At 44.6% G+C, this 16,226-nt stretch overlaps 1 protein-coding gene across 16 annotated transcripts in view; it reads right to left on the bottom strand.

Moving 5' to 3' along the window:
• Nucleotides 1-16,226, bottom strand: part of otofa (otoferlin a) — a 66,977-nt gene that overhangs the window by 3,161 nt on the left and 47,590 nt on the right. For 2 of the 16 annotated variants that reach the window (XM_047574172.1, XM_047574175.1), the window contains exons 17-47: nt 16,001-16,187; nt 15,733-15,853; nt 14,898-14,998; nt 14,422-14,512; nt 13,550-13,666; nt 13,312-13,464; nt 12,890-13,082; nt 12,496-12,620; nt 12,232-12,366; nt 11,439-11,600; nt 10,830-10,901; nt 10,496-10,615; nt 10,257-10,418; nt 10,004-10,166; nt 9,450-9,616; nt 8,663-8,692; nt 8,401-8,541; nt 8,242-8,317; nt 7,383-7,528; nt 7,167-7,301; nt 6,940-7,077; nt 6,703-6,830; nt 6,384-6,554; nt 6,010-6,170; nt 5,638-5,780; nt 5,466-5,554; nt 5,133-5,231; nt 4,796-4,894; nt 1,769-2,010; nt 1,507-1,685; nt 1,316-1,416 (exon numbers count right to left, since the gene is read on the bottom strand). In XM_047574172.1, coding sequence (XP_047430128.1) covers nt 1,316-1,416; nt 1,507-1,685; nt 1,769-2,010; nt 4,796-4,894; nt 5,133-5,231; nt 5,466-5,554; nt 5,638-5,780; nt 6,010-6,170; nt 6,384-6,554; nt 6,703-6,830; nt 6,940-7,077; nt 7,167-7,301; nt 7,383-7,528; nt 8,242-8,317; nt 8,401-8,541; nt 8,663-8,692; nt 9,450-9,616; nt 10,004-10,166; nt 10,257-10,418; nt 10,496-10,615; nt 10,830-10,901; nt 11,439-11,600; nt 12,232-12,366; nt 12,496-12,620; nt 12,890-13,082; nt 13,312-13,464; nt 13,550-13,666; nt 14,422-14,512; nt 14,898-14,998; nt 15,733-15,853; nt 16,001-16,187 — 4,147 coding nt within the window. Of the gene's footprint in view, nt 1-704; nt 893-1,315; nt 1,417-1,506; nt 1,686-1,768; nt 2,011-4,795; nt 4,895-5,132; nt 5,232-5,465; nt 5,555-5,637; nt 5,781-6,009; nt 6,171-6,383; nt 6,555-6,702; nt 6,831-6,939; nt 7,078-7,166; nt 7,302-7,382; nt 7,529-8,241; nt 8,318-8,400; nt 8,542-8,662; nt 8,693-9,449; nt 9,617-10,003; nt 10,167-10,256; nt 10,419-10,495; nt 10,616-10,829; nt 10,902-11,438; nt 11,601-12,231; nt 12,367-12,495; nt 12,621-12,889; nt 13,083-13,311; nt 13,465-13,549; nt 13,667-14,421; nt 14,513-14,897; nt 14,999-15,732; nt 15,854-16,000; nt 16,188-16,226 lie in introns of all 16 variants that reach the window. The other 14 variants (XM_047574179.1, XM_047574182.1, XM_047574178.1 and 11 more) reach the window with 12 other exon arrangements.

Below are 16,226 nucleotides of genomic sequence, written 5' to 3'. Positions count from 1 at the left end.
AAATCTTCTTTCACTCACTACTGTGCACTGCTACTACGCATTTTATTTATTTTGCAGCGCATGAATGAGGCAACGTGGAGAATTACTTACAACTGATAAAAAAAAACTGATTTTCATCACAGCTTTCATCATTATATTTTGCTCAGAGACAAGAACTTTGTGCTTATTCTAAGATTTTTTGTCAAGCAAAAAAAGCTTAACCCACTGGCAGATTTCTGTTCTTAATACAAGATAATTTGATTGCATATAAGGATATTTTGCTTCTTTCTACTAATGCTGTTTTTGCAGTGAAAAATAAAGCACAACTGCAATTAAACTCATATTTTCTTAATATAACGTGGGATTATCAGTGCAGACTGTTTTTAATCCTCACGTGACCATTCTTGAAACAATAAAGCTTTCTAAAGACACTCCCGACTCATTTACATAACTTCCTTCCCTGGATCATCCCACTCAAACAGTTGGCCGCATGTGCGATGTATAATGACACTTGGTGGCAAAAGACTCCGCCTTGCACAAAGGGACGAGACGGCAGAGGACACACGGACACGGATGCGACTTCTAAAACGGTGGATAACAAAACAAAGTGAGATTGGGAGGAGGGAGGACAGAGGAAGAGGAGGAGGAGCTACAGTTTAGACGGGAGAATCCAGGAGGCAAAAAAAAGAGAGGCAGAGACAGTGAAGAGGGGGTCGGTAGGCTACCGGCGCGTCAGGCCCCCAGCATCTTCTTGACCAGGTAGCCAGGGATTGAGTAGAGGAAGAGGCCCAGCAAGAGCAGCAGCAGTACCAGCCCCAGGACCTTGAGGATCAGCCAGCGGTAGTTGTGCCAGATGAAGTAACGAATGGACTTCAGAGGGCCCAGAAACCACATAAGACTGGTGTCCGGGCGACTTTGCGGAAGAAGGGAGAGAAAGAAGGAGGGAGGGAATGCAGATGAGGAGGGGGGCGGGGGGAGAGGGAGAAAGGGAAGGAGAGCCACGCACGCACACAAAAAAAAGGGAAGTTACCAGGGGGGGAGAGAGGGAGGGAGGGAGAGACAGGGAGACAGTTGAAGAGATGGTAGGAGTGTCTGAGAACAGGGGTCTTTTGACAGTGCAGAAAGCAGCGGTGGAGATAAACTAGACCAAACCAGATCTTCATAAAATAATCTTATTTAGTTGTAAATTGCGTTTTGATAAACTGCTTTTTGCATTGTTAGAATGTTATCTGTGTCTATTTCTGCTCCACACAAGCATCCACATCTTCTACCGGTGAAACCCGCGTGTGACTGTGAGACTTGCTCTGTGTTCTCAATAAGTATGTATTGATCTTACTTTGGTTTCTCCAGTGGATCAGGCTCATTTCGGCCCAGTCCCACAGGACTCTTCTCTGCTTCTTCTGCCGTCACCAGGTGGAGCTCAGCCTCAACTTTACCCTGCAACGGCAAGAAATGGCAGAGAACAGGATTTCCCACGCGGTGCCAGACTAGAAGTCACATCTCATTTACCGGCACGGCCGCCCTCACCGTGAGCTCCATCTCGTCGTTCTCGTCCCGGGCTACAAACGGCCACCACCCTTTCACGCGCTTCTGTTTGAAGATGGAAATTGTGGGCAGCTCGTGCTCGTTTCGGATCATGTCGAGGGAGCACTGCTTGGCTGTCTTGGCGCCGCGTGGGAACCGGTTCAGGTCCAGCTCGATTGCGCCTGGGATGGGGATAGCAAAAGAAGAAAGATGTATAAAACCTGGAGCATAGGGTTCAGAATGCAAGTAAAAGCTTTTTCCTCACCCAGGAAGTCATCAGCGGAGAAGTGGTCTGCGTCCCAGACCTGCAGCGTGAGCCGAGGGGGGATCTTGTATTCGGTCTCGTCCCAGGAGAACATGGACTCCTTCTTGGAGATGACGATCTTCTCCTCGGCCATGAGGTAATCAAAGGGGAAGACAAAGCGCCAGTTAAAGTTGCCCTCGCCAGTCAGCGAGTGGTAGTGCACGTCCGTGTCCTGTTTGTCCTCCTGCTGCCCCTTCAGCCACCTATAGAAGTGTCCATAGAGATCAGAGTCAGACTGATCCACGAGATCAGGGTCTGGTGTGACGAGTAGACAGATTTTGTTGTTGGATTTTTGTGTGCCATGCATCATTAAGGTCTAAAATACACCAACTTGACATTCTTTGTCAGTTACTGTATAACAATTTGGGTGATTACAGCAAGAAGTTGTTAAATGTACCAGTCTACCAACAAGAGAGATGATGCTAGTAGGTCGAAATTGAAACACGCAACGTGGCTCCCCAAAAGCAAATCAGATTTATGCGTATGTGCCATACATCCGTTGTTGTGCGATCCATAAAAATCTGATTTGATGTTGGAGTTTCACACCATTTACAAAGCCATGCAAACACAGCACTTGCAGAAGAGCCATGGTAGAAGTTTATCCAAAACATTTCTTTAAAAAATGAATCCTTTGTGCTTAGGAGCAGATCATAGAGGATCAAAGATTTGGGATATTTCCTTGCTGCTTGTTTCATTAACAGTTGATTTAATGTTGCTGGAGGAGGAGGAGGAGGCTGGAAGCTGCATCCTTAGTTCTCAAAATAAAAATGTGATCTAACCAAAGATGTTCGCTTAGATTTGGAAACTGAATTATATCTCAAATTAATAAGGCAGCAGGAGGACATCTGGATATCTTAGGATACAAAGTAACAAAACGTGCGTGGGCTTATGTAACCCAACAACTGAATCATCACTACTGTATCACGACATCAACATCGGATCCATTTCCTTGTCACTGTGATGTGGCTCAGTGAAAATCTAGAGCACAGAGTACAAGTGATCTTCATTTCTAAAACCCTTCTCGTCATCCTGTGTGCAGGGTTATTTGAGCATGGCACCCTGTGTGTTGCAGAGGCGTCACAGCCATGGCTGGCGTAACATACGCTGAGGAAAAGTGGTTAAGAAATAAAAGAAATACTAAAATCAATGATTATCATAAGGTGTGTTGAAATAAGAGCCAAATCCAGGCTGCAAAATATCAATGTTTTTAGAAACATCAGCGCTCTGCCAACCATGCAGACAATCACTGAGCACTTTGTTAGGAACACCTGCACACCTGACCGTTCATGTCAGTATTATAGTAGCTAATCTTATCACAGCTGCATAAAACGATACTGTTATCTGTAGAGTCTGAAGCTGTTGATCCACTGGGATTTTCATGGACATCAGTCTCTATATCTTGCTCTGGTGATGGACCAGCCCATGGAGAAGAAAGGTCAGAGGAGAATGGGCTGAAAGAAAGGTTGTGGTGTCGTTGATTACAACTGTGGTGAGAAGAAAAGCCTTGAGATGGAAGATCTGCAAAAGCAGAAGACCATGTCCAAGTATTTCTGCTGGGGCTATTGATGGGAGGCTTCAAATTTGGTTCACAGATACATGAACCCAACCCACCAGGTGTCAGTGAGTAATGTTTTCTTTGACCCCCTCTAAATATCGTGCAACCATGCGTGAATGCATCTCTGAGTATTGCTGCTGACCACGTAACCCATGACATTATGGCCACAGTTTACCATATTCCACCAGGACAATGCAAACCCTTCTCAAAACCTCCTCAAAGGACTTCAGGGACCTCTAGAGTCACCAGATCTGTTGGTGTTTGGTAGGATGGTAGCAAATCCACTGGAAATATCATTGTAATCAATGTTATCGGTCTGATGTTCCTAATAAAGTGCTCTGTGAGTGCAGTGGGTCCCGTGTATTTCCATGCAAGAGTTTTAGCTCAGTTCTGATACAGTCTTTTCCTTAATTATTGTCTAGTAGCAACAGCAGTGCAGGACCAAACCACAATAAGATCATTTTAAACCATTTAAAACAAATACCCTGGAAACGTTTCACTTTTCATCCAAAAGAATTCTTCACTTCACAACAGAGAGTGGGAGCTCCAAGTTTTTTAACCTCTTGTAGGGTTGTTCATGTCATTTACTGTATGACTGACGACGGCAATGAAGTTGTAATCTCCTCGGCCATCGTGTGAGTCGCATTGTAAGTGGCTGAGGCACCTGAAGACCTCTCCCCAGGAGGAGTTTAACATTCACTCCTGGTCCTGGTGATAGACCACATGTTTGGTCAAACCCGTTAAAACAACCAAACACGTCAAACTCCCGTGCAAGCTTTTCACTGGCTGCCGGCAGCACATGTTTTAAGTTGGGTCGGTAATCAGTTCACCCTTCCTGATTGCGTGCAGATTCGACTAAAAAAAAACATGTTCGATTGATTGCGTCTGAGGTCGGGTCTGTTCCCCTTACACACTAACAGATTTTTGTGCCACCTACCCACGCGGGCTGTCACAAACTAGAGCAGACTGGTGCAGACTTTACCCAACTGGGTAAAAATCTGGCAAAAAAATCTTGTAGTGTGTCCTCAGCTTTACATGCTGGATAAGCAACCCATTTGCAAACCTATTGCTGTTGTCAGCAGTGATCCTCAACAACCCCAGAGGAGGTTAAAATCTGGGACAAGTCTGTTGAGAAATGAAGAAGCCTGTTGGATGATACATACAGCTTTGTCATTTCTGTATCACAGTCTGGTAATAGTCTATGCTGGTATAGATGCCATTTAACTGTGGCTGTATAACTTATGTGGTTTGGTCCGTACTGTACAGATTTTGGCATTGAGGCATTTTATTTTTTCAGCGTGCCGATGGGAGTGTTTGAGTCAAGCGAGGTTAGCGTGCTGGATGAAGTCTTAGAACAGGATGGGCGACAAAGTGCTTCAGGAGGAGGAAAGAAGGGTATCTTTACGAGCCATGCGATGGAATCGTGTGTTTACCCCCTGACATAGATGTCAGACATCTTCTCTCCTGTCATGAAAGCATCGTCCTCTAGAATTACGTCATCAGTGTTCCAAATAACAACACGAAGCTCAAAGCTAGACAGCAGCAGAGCATTGACCAGAGAGGAGAGAAAGGACGACAGACAGACAGACGGACAGACAGACAGACAGGGGACGGGAGAAACGCCACGAACACAAGGACGAGACACGAACACGCACACAGAAAGAATGGAAACAAAACAAAATAAATGGTTAACTGCAAAAAAAAAGAAGAAGTCACACAGAGCTCACACCCACGGGATGAGGCGTGGTTGCCCCGTCCCGCTGTACCTACCCCCTGACAAATATGTCACTGGACTTTTCCCCAGTGAAGTAATCATCGTCCTCCAGTATTACTTCGTCTGTATTCCAAATAATCACCCTGAGCTCATATCTGGTAAGGGGGGAGGAAGCAACACATACACACATGGTTTGACTTGTATTTGACGTAGAGGGCTAACTAGTCAAACACACTCACCATAACTTAACCAGGGGATTAAACTACATAGTCTGTTGAAAAGAACCTGAGAACTTTAGACAGTTTGAAAGTAAGGAAACATATTTAATACTGAATTTGAATTTAGTATGGTTCACTATTCCAAGTAATATTTCTCCAGTCAGAAAGTACCTCTTTGGTTTCCGTGGCGATATTTCAATCGCAGGTCCAGGCGCAGGCATGTCCATAGGAAACATGTCCACCCACATCTCAATACGGCCCTGAGAGGAAGAAACACAGTCGCCACTTTAAATCCCATGGATCTGTATCATGACTCTATCATGATGAGATGGTTCCCTCCTACCTGTTCGATGCCGGGTTTGTCAGGGTTCAGCAGTGGTCTGGTCTCAACGTGTTCGGGGACCAACTTGCAGCCAACTCTCGGGATCTCCTCCCAGTGATTCAACACTGCCAGGGCTAAATGCTCCTCGGTCTGCTTCTTCAATCCTGGGAGATAAATACAGATAAAAGACAAAAATAAAGTGTGCACATATACTTTTATATTGATAATAGGAACAACACGCAATAGAAAAGAAGAGAGGAGTAACGATATATCGTGTTCACTGCTTTAAGATAAGCCTAAAGTCACAGCTTCGTAGCATTATACTCTCGACATAACTGATGATGCAGGACTTTTATTTGATCTGAAAGTTGTTAGAGGAAAAAGCAGCCGTACCGTTTTCGTCCTCGATCTCTGTCTGTCCCGTAAAGATTCGATTTGCCACCTTGACTTTGCCTCCCGGGCCATAATGAGGTCCATCAATCTTGCCGTCTTTACAGAGCTTAGCCAGGATCTGGCTGGGCTTCATAGGATCCCGCCAAACATTGTACCCATGCCTAACATCAGCACATTACAAAGACATTATTGAGAGATTCTTGGGTTAAATGAGCCATTGAAAAACCAAATTGAATGTTGAATGCAGTCTATTAAGGAGACGTTTGAGGTGCCTATAGAACATAATGTTAGAGTGATTACAAAGACACTACATTCACACCATATGTTGACATTTACTTTTCTGTGTACAGGACAAAACACATATTGGTGCTTACACGGAGTAGTTGGATGAAATGCCGCACGTGGCTCTGAATTTGCTGTAGAAGCGATTCTCCAAGTCAATCTTTGTCTCCCCAATCAGGTCGTCAGTGCCGACCAGATCCCAGTCGTACACAGACACCGTGAGCATGGACTCCATGGGGAACGTGGCCTCGATGTCAAATGATCTGAATGCGAGAGAAGCCCAGAGTTAGCAGAATAATTTGAAGCTACCTAGTTTTAGTCAAGCTGCTTTGGATTTTCACCAGACAATAACACAAACATGATAATTAATTTTACTACCCTCAAACTGATACTGGCTTTCTCTCAACTCACTTGCCAAATACAGGATTGAGCTGTTTGGAGATGTAGTTCTCTTTGTCCTTGACCTCTGACTTCCCCAGCTTGATGACGACGTATGGATCAGCCTTCCCGTTGATATCAGCAGGGTGGAGGTCTGTAGCCTGAGGCGGTGGAAAACAAATAAGAACAAATGAAGAGAATATTGATGCTGGGGTTTTTTATTTTTTTTTACTACAGTATTCATTTAAATCAACAAGGAAAGTCACCCACCCTGACCACGTAGACACGGACGAGGACGTTGATGGGATCGTTGTGAGGAATGCTCTGGAACATGCCCATGTTGGGATCAAATCCTGCCTCTCTCGTGATCTCCTCAGACAGAGGTAGCTTGTACATGCACAGGGATCCCTGGGTAGAAGAAATTGAAAGCACACTCATGTGTTTTCTGTCAGGCTGTTGGCTGTGTTGGATGAACGCTTTTCAATGCATTTTCCCACCTTGAATCTGCCGACAATCCTGTCGTCATCCAGAGCGTGCTCGTCGTCGTCCCCTGCCTTTCCTCTGTACAAGTTGAAAGTGTGAAGCCAGTCCTCGAAGTTGCCATACTCACTCTCCAGCTCCTTGTTGTACACCTTCACAAGCCAGCAAACATTAAAAGTGTAAGTGTACTGTTTTAGACGTTAGCATCTCCTGGTCACCTGCTGGATACTCACCATCAGCTCATCCACTTTTGCTTTGACTGGTCGATTCTCTGAGGCGTCTGCGGCGTGACCCTTCTTCTTGTCCTTGGAGCTCTTCTTCTCTTTGCTCTTCTCCTTCGTCTTGGGGCCTTTCAGAATAAGGTCATCGGGTTTGACATCTGATTGGAAAGGTGAATGGAGGTGGAGGCGGACAAAGGGGGGATGGAGTCGTGAAGAGGGGGTGCACGGGTCGCACTCACAACGTGAAAGCTGACATATTTCTCAGCTGACTACGTTTCCACTAAGCTTATCTTAAAATCAAACTTAAACAAACAAAATGCTTCATAAATTGAACTTGCTGTGGGTACAGGTGCTCAAAAAACAAGCATCTAATGAACGTTTAATCAGATAAGATAGTGAAATGCATTTACTGCATTTTAGCCCAATGTTAGGTTATTACTTAAGGCAGAAAATGAAAAGGCAGTTAGTAACTAAAAGATGATTGCGATAAGTTTGAGGTCCTCAGAAGGTAACAAATTAAACAAAAAGATTGTGAGTTACATCCTGATGATATTCATTAGTTCGTTTTTGTGCAGATTAATTCAGCCGATCCACATAAGCCAACTTTCATAGAGTAAGTGCTGCAGAGCTGGGAGGTTGTGCTGATGTAACAGTTGGTAATGAATGTGATAATGTTGGGCTCGAAGCACAAATGAAGTAGGGATGGGTCCATGGGATGAACTAGATAGAGAGTCGAAGCACACACAATGCTTCTCATACTCTAAAAAAAGCCTCATTAAATAGTGACAAACGTGCAGCATTTGCAGAATCACAACTAAATAGTGAGTGGAGGCGTGCCGACGGGCAGCTTGATTTTTGTGGATTTCAGTACCTGCAGTTTCAGCTGCAATCTCCAGGTCTTCTCTCTCCTCTGCCTCTGCCTGAGCAGCCTCCTGTGCTCGGAGAGTCTGAAAAAAAAAAGAGCAACAGAAACGTGTCGGCCTGATATGATAAGAAACTTGAGGCAACAACCCGAATGAAATTGACAAACCTCCTTCAGCGTCTCTATTGAAGCAAAATATTTCGACCACCAGTCCAGCACGCTCTCATCCGTCTCCTCCTCCTCCTCCACTCCTCCCTTCTTCTTCTTTTTCTTCTTCTTACTTTTCTCTTTATCACCCTCTTCCTCGGTCTGTTAAACAAAGTGCAGACGCTGAGTTGGTTCTCACTCGCCTCCGTTCTTATTATCCATGACGCGCCAGTATATCTGCAGTACATGCTGTCATTGCCATTTCTACTGGCAGACTACTCACCATGTCAACTTTTACAACAGCGTCAGACATCTACGACCGGGGGTGTCACATAAAACAGTGTTAATACACACAATGGATGGTTTAGGCATGAGGGCACATGTACAGAGGCAAGTAAAAAGCACAGAATTTCTACTTCCACTACTTACATTTATAAATGCACACAGAAACACACAGCATATCAACCTCCTGAGACCTGAGCTTTAGCTCACTATGCAAATTTAATTTCTCCATGGTATCTGGGATTAGTATGACCTAAGAAGAACAAAAACTAAGCATCATCTTTGAACAAGATGTAGTTTTTGAAAAAAAAAGTCCTCATATGTGGACGCAGGGCTTATTTTGCTGTATAATACAATAAAGTCACCAGTGTGTAACAAATTACAAAGCTATTTATTTCAAATCCTCAACACAATGCTGAGCAAAATCAGGATTACAAACAATGAAATTCCAACGTCCTCAAACGAGCACTTGCTAATTAGTGAACTAGAAAAGTTAATGAGCTTAAATTAGCAAGTTTCAATCATGAAATTGGACGAGGTTTTGTACCATGTCCACTTTTGTCCCGTGACCGGCTACAGAATGAATCAGCCCGCTATCATGTTCTGACCTTTTGCTACCACTGGGTGGCAGACTAAAGCGTCCATTTAAGAGGACCGGTTTAAAAGAATAGAATAAGAATAAGCTGCTGCAAAGCTATAACTTAATGTCCCCATATGAGGACGCAGGGTCTCAGGAGGTTAAAGGAATAAACACAAAGTGCTCTGCACGAACTCAGAGAAAACCTTACGGCGTCTAACTTGACGACTGTGTCCATCTTTCGGACCGAACCGTCCCCATCCATGCTGACGCTGATGTCACCTGCGGGGCGAGAGAAGGTGCGGGAAGAGATGCTGGGTGAGGAGCAGGGTCGGGAGCCGCCATTGGTTAGGACCAGGTAGCCATTCATTAGCTTGGCTGGAGTGAAGCCGGAGGTTAAGGGCAGCAGCGGGCAGCGGGAAAGGACGGGAAAGGACAGCCGGGGACATGCAAGAGAGGAATAAGAGAAGAAAGAGATGGAAGGAGGATTGCGGCCAGCAAGTGAAGAGAGTAAGCAGAGAAATCAGCAAAGTTAATAAAATAGAGGATGTTTTCTTTAGGAAACAGAGCTGGATCAGGAGTATGAAAATGAAATTGGGACTTTTTAACCCTTCTTTACTATAGTGTTTTTGTATGACTTTGGAGAAGAATTGGAATATTCTCCTGCCAATAGAAACACAGCACTACTTCAAACACTCATGCATAACATCGCAGTGAATATCATCTTTAGATAATGAATATATTCCGTTAGATCAGAGTAAGCACCTGCTGTGGCCCAGTGATTGGAGGTCTTGTCCGGAGCGCTGTAGATGAAACGCCTCAGGCAGCTCACAGCGTGGGACCCCACCAGGATGTAACGTCCGAACGCTCTGCAGTCCACCACCCGGATGTTGAGAGGAGGATGGAGAAGCTCATTCTCTGGAAGGTCCTGAGTCGAGATTAAGTCGTGTGTTTAGTACAAGGATGAATATCTAAGATGTCGTGAAGTTGTAGTGGCGTAAATATGAAACACACTCACCACCTCGAACCATTTCACCAAGGTGCTGAAGTTGGGATTCTTCTTGTAGTTCTGGATGAGGGCGGACTGAACACCTCTACCTGCACACTCTATGTCCACACGAGGTCGATCCACCTGAGCTAAGTTGATCCTCTTCAGGTCTCTTAATCCCCAAAACAAAACCTGAACCAGAGAAAAACATCAGCAGTAAAGTTCTGTAGAGCTCCAAACACACAGCCGAAGCAGGGGATTAAACACACCTCTATGCGGTAGCGACTCAGGACAGGTCGGATGCCCAGCGGCACAGGAAGAATAGGTCCTCGCTCCGAGTCTGTTGGCCCTTCCAGGACTGGAAGGTCAGCCCGACCTCCCTGACCAATCTAATGAGACAGGAGAGAGGAAGAGAGTGGAACTAAGCCAAGAGGAAATCCTTCTGAGGTCATATCTGAAAATATTCGCAGTAATTCTATCTTCGCTTATTCTAGCGAGCGGAGAGCAAATAGTTATGTTGGAAGAGACAGAAATTTAAGGACAAAATCTTGTGCCCAAAGAGTAAGCCAAAGCAGGGCGAAAAAAAGAGAATGAAACGTAAACCTTGATTTGAGGAACAGCAAAGTTATGGACGGCAATCAGAGCTCGCCTGATCTCCTCTGAATCGAAGGGTATCTGTAGATGGCAGGAGGAGATGAGAGAAGGAAAAAGAAGGTGAATGGAAGTGGAGAAGGTCGTGGCGGCAGAGGAAACCCCCATTGGCATCGAAAAGGGTAAATCAGGGACATGTGATGGTGCACAGGGGCAGAAAAATAATAATATAGTGTTGTGAAAACAGAGTAAGATGTAAAAGACAAAGAGAGAAAAAGAAAAATTCTATCTTTTGTGCATGTTCTGCATCATTTCAGGGAACTTGATCATTAGTTGAACCACGGATCTTTTTTAATGAATGTATTTCTGTTTTGTTTGTGTTTTTTTAATGAGGTGCATGACATTTCAGGCCAATGCTTTCGTACTTTTCTTTACTTGGCGGCAACAACAGAGAAGAAGAAGGCTGTAAACATGAATGCAAACCAATAATAGGCCTTTAATTGCATTGAAAAGTATTACTTCCCCCCCACCATTTCATTTTTGTTTTCTGTACGCTAACGACCAACCAAAAGTTATTGTGCATTCTTTGGCTGGCGCATTCAAAGGTCACACATCTGTTACCTGGAGCAGCTCGAAGGCGGCCAGCAGCTCCCCCGCAGTGCAGTTCCCTCTGTAGATCTGGTAGTACTCCAGCTGGGGCGGGAACCTCGGGGGTCCGTAATGCTCGTCGCACATCTTGATGGTGGGCTTCGCGAACGTCCGACCTATGAACTCTGCCTTACCCTGCGCACCACGTTGTGTGACAGCAGCCAGACAGTCGGGGGGATAAGGGAAGGGAGTTAGGTGTGTGAGTGTGTGTGTGTTAGGGAGGGAAGGAGTGCAGTTTCGAGGACAGCCACTAGGTGTCAGCATTCGTTAAAGTGGTTGAAAAATGTGCAATTTAAACGAAAGGACAAGCTTGTACAACTAAAAGAAAACTATTTTATCAACAAATACACAATTCGGGTGAACATAGAGTGTAAAAGACTAACAATAAGTCTCCTTTTTGTTCGACTGATTTTTTTTTTTTGTGTGTTGTTTGTCAATACTTCTATAAAAACTTTTCTTTCAGTTTTCCAGCGATCATTAGCAGCTAGATGAACCAAATGTTACAACAGCCACCGGGAGCTATTTGAACTTCTCATAAAACAGCACTAACGCTTTCACACTCTATTTAGCCAGCGAACCCATGAACAAGTTCAGAGTTCATGTGAGGGACAAGAGTGGAGAGAGACAAGATAAGACAGACGGTAAGAACATGAGGGATGCAGAAGCAGAGCACATTTAGTTTTATAGACTGACTAACGGCTGTCTTTAAAACAAGCGGTTTATCTATATCGTATGCTTTCATTTTTTTTTCATGATAACACCCTACCACAGTGTCCTGGTCGAAGATTTCGACCACAATGATCGGAGGGTCGTCTCTGAGCTCACTGGCCTCACCGAACAGCTCCACATCATCAAAAACCAGTAGCTGGTCCCACGTCGGGCAAAGAGTCTCACTGAGAACCTGCAGTACACACACACACACACACACACACACACACACAGATCAACTCTGGTTTACACATAATCAATAATAAAACGCAATAAAAAATGTATCCATATACGCATACACACACACACACATTCGTGTTACCTCGGTAACCTGGCTGTGTGTAGAGAAGAAGACCCGGGCGAAGGGGTCTGAAAGGCCACTGCTGTCAGCGGCGAACAGACTGCGAGCCTGATACATGTGCGCTCTCAGCTGGAACACCTGCTTCACTGTTGGACACACACATAGACACACATCGCGGTCACGTTAACGGACAATCCATAACCCCGCTTGTGTGGAACCTCAAAGTGAAGCTCGAAAGCTAAAGTGATCAATAGCAGTCAAATCTCTACTCCATAATGAGTTTTGCATACAATTGATTTTAGAGTTAAAATCTTAATGGTTAATCAAGAGTCGATTTGATGGCGGAAATTGAAAGAATAATGCAAAACATTGTAGAGAATTCCAATTTTTTTTTTTGTGTGTGTGCAGTTCTTACTGTTGTAGACAAGGCTGACAGGTGGGATAGAGGGAAGACCGCAGCTGGTTTTAGCAGATCTGATCTCTTCAAAACCATTAGGAAGACCATTCAGGAAGTCTTTCCGTTGCTTGTTGAGGCCCAGCCACAGGTACAACTCCAGCTTAGCCTGCACCGTCCAGCCTGCTGGTCCAAACCCCTTCTTACCGGGCAGCTGTGGACAGCAACAGCAATGAACTGGGCAGTTATCAAGAGTTTATTCCAACCCATCCACACAGGATAGCATTGCTTTGTGTCAATCATTTATCGTCATGCATGCAAGTTGCATCATCACAGGTCCACAGTTATATATTAAGCAGTTGTCATAGATTTGTGACTTCGCATCTTGAGTATTCATCAGTTCTGATACTCTCACAGTGGTGATGAGAGAGTAACTAAAGTACCTTGAGGAAGACAGCTTTGACTTTTCCACAATCTTTGCCAGTTTCCTCGTCCACTATCGAGTACAAGATGTCTTTGGAAGGAATCCGGGCATAAGCAATGCGCTTGCTGTTGCTCATCATCCAGATGAAAACATCTGGGATGCTGTGCTGAGGCTGCCCAAAACACAAAAAGAGACAGACGCACAATGAATTCTCATCATCTCAAATGCAAAACGTGGTTCACGCTTTGAATCCGTACCTCGTCGGCGAGGAAACGCAGCTTCAGCAGGAAGTTCTGCACCAGCTTGAGTTTGTCTCTGACTGTGTTCTTCTTCACCTGAGTGCGAATCTGTTTGGCCTGTTGGGCCATGCTGTCCTGCAGCAGGAGAGACGACATGTGGTGATGATGATGCTTAAAAAAGTGCTGACATTGCACCACTATGACACACAGATGCCAGTAGGAAATTGATGGTTTTATTTTGTTAAGGTTCTCCTTGGTTTCCTGTCTGTTGTTACTCCCTGCGTTTGCCCCTTTTCATTGTTTCATTGTGTTTCTCCTCGTGTGCTTCATACTCATTAGTTTCACCTGTGTCTTGTCACCTGTCTGCCCACATATACAACCCTACCTTTCCCTTTGTTCATGTCTTCTAGTGGTTTTGCTCTTCCTGTTTGGATTCACCATCTATTTCTGCAGCACCTTCTGTTTCATTAAATACATTTTGTTGCCAGCTCCTGCCTCAACCCGTTGTGTCCTGCACTTGTCCCACCCCACCCTGCAAACCGTGCTACTGATTTCCTACAAACAACTTTAAATTCTTGTTGCATTTCCCCTTGAAGTAAATTAAAAGTTGACTTGCCTACAAATATAAGCACTGGCCAAGAAAGAACGTGATAATATCGTGGCAAGTGAATGCAAATACATTACAAGAAATTATATAAAGGGATGGAAATGTATCTGAGAAATTAATTTCATGGTTTGACCTTAACCCTGATCCGTACTGTTGACTGACTGCGCTACAGATATGAGCAAATATCCAGTAATCAAACTGATGCAATGAATCGTAGCTTCATCTCCCTCTCTGAACCTGAGGCCGCTTTCTCCCCTCTGCGCTCAGGGAACGTAAATCATACCATCTCTCTCATGCAGGACTTGAGCCGCTCTCGGTCCAGTTTGGTTCGGCCTGCGTGGTTCACATCCTTGTTAGCGAGTGTCACAAACCGACTAGAAAATGAAACACAGAGCGGGAGGAAACGCATTAGTAGCTTGACTATATTTTTCTTCTGTGATCTGAGTGCAACACAGAGATGGTCGTTTTTCACAGAAGTGAACATCTCTAAAAGAACATAATGAGGAGGAAAAAGACACTGCTGGGAGCGTTCACCGTGACACCCATAATGACTGCGCTGCTAGATGAATATTGCAGAGGTCTGCTGGATGTTTCTTTTTCAATACAAATCTAGCTGTTAAGTGCCATACTCTTTAAGAGATTTTTTTACAACTCTCACTGCAGGGAGAACTCTCAATGGGCTATCAGTATTGACAGTCATAATGCCAGTTTTGATGCAAGGCTGTGATTAATGATTATTATTATTAGTACGTAGCTGACCTGCAGCCGATGCTGAGCTCCTCCAGCACTCCCCTGAGCCTGCGCTCCGGAAAGGCCTTCTCCGTCTTAATAATCTCCTGAACATCATTCACACCTTCCTCCTGTTAGGACATGAAAACGATACACCTTAGAACAAAGAACAGCGCCAGTACTCGCAACTCATTATGCAGAACACGTGTTATTAATGTCAAATGTCCCTTATCTACACATAATACTATCAATGTGAGTAACAAGATAACAAGGGAAATATTAGCTGAACATCACTGCTTTAGCTTTGCCACTGTGAGTGTGCTCAAAGCACCGCAGTGTTGAGTAGTCCATTGTTAATATATATGATCAAGCATAATATTATGACCACCTTGCTAATATTATGTAGGTCTCTCTTGTGCATCCAAAACAGCTGTGACTCATCAGAAAATGGACATGGTGCAAGCTTGGGTCCTATTGACTGAGGGGAGGGGCCTCTGTGGATCAGGCAGATACTTGATCAGTTTGGAATCCAGTGAATTTAGAGGCCAGGTCAAAACCTTGTGCTGTTTTTCATATATTTTTTTTGAGTTACAAGTCCCCAGTAACTATTTTTGTGTGTGTCTCTGTGTCAGGCTGCATGTGTGTGAGTGTCATTGCTATGGGGTCTAGGTGCCTGGTCTGGTCTAGGTGGGTGGTACATGTCTGAGTAACATCCACATGAAATACCAGGTCCAAACCTTTCCCAGCAGAACATTGACTCGATGGTCAATGTTGTTTTCTTCTCCTGTCAGTGGTCATAATGTTGTGGCTGATCGTTGTATACATATTATCAGCGTTAAGGTTTGTCCACAAGAGAGAGACTGACCAGCTTGTCTGCGATCTTATCCATCATGTTAGAATTGTAAAGTCTTCTCCTCTGGTCCTGCCACCAGCTCTTGATGTAGACACACGGCTTCTTTTCAAAGTAGGGGAGATGGAAGTAGTTCCTGTAAAGTTCAAACAAACGGTCTGAAATTTTTCTATTACAGTAAAGCATTTTCAGCGTTATTCCCAAATACTGTCTACACCTGTTTGTCTTTGTCTCACTGTAGGGAATCGCAGTCTTGTTGATCCTGCGACCTTTGACCCCTCACCTGTCAGTGATGACTGGCTTCATGAGAGGAGTCGAGGACACAGAGACGAGGTCCTTGTCCTCGTCCGCCTCATCCTCACTGGAGTTCTGGATTAGCTCGCTCTCCTCTTCCTCGTTCTCCGCATCCTTCTTCTTCCTCCTTGTTGACGAAGGTTTGCTCACGCCATCTATCTGGTTGCCGTAGTTACCTGTCACATGGGCAGTTATATAGTGCATCTGGTTACAAT

This window comes from Mugil cephalus, chromosome 21 (assembly GCF_022458985.1).
Source record: "Mugil cephalus isolate CIBA_MC_2020 chromosome 21, CIBA_Mcephalus_1.1, whole genome shotgun sequence".
Lineage (NCBI taxonomy): Eukaryota > Metazoa > Chordata > Actinopteri > Mugiliformes > Mugilidae > Mugil > Mugil cephalus.
Note: the sequence above shows the minus strand (reverse complement) of the source record. Positions and strands in the feature narration are given on the sequence as shown.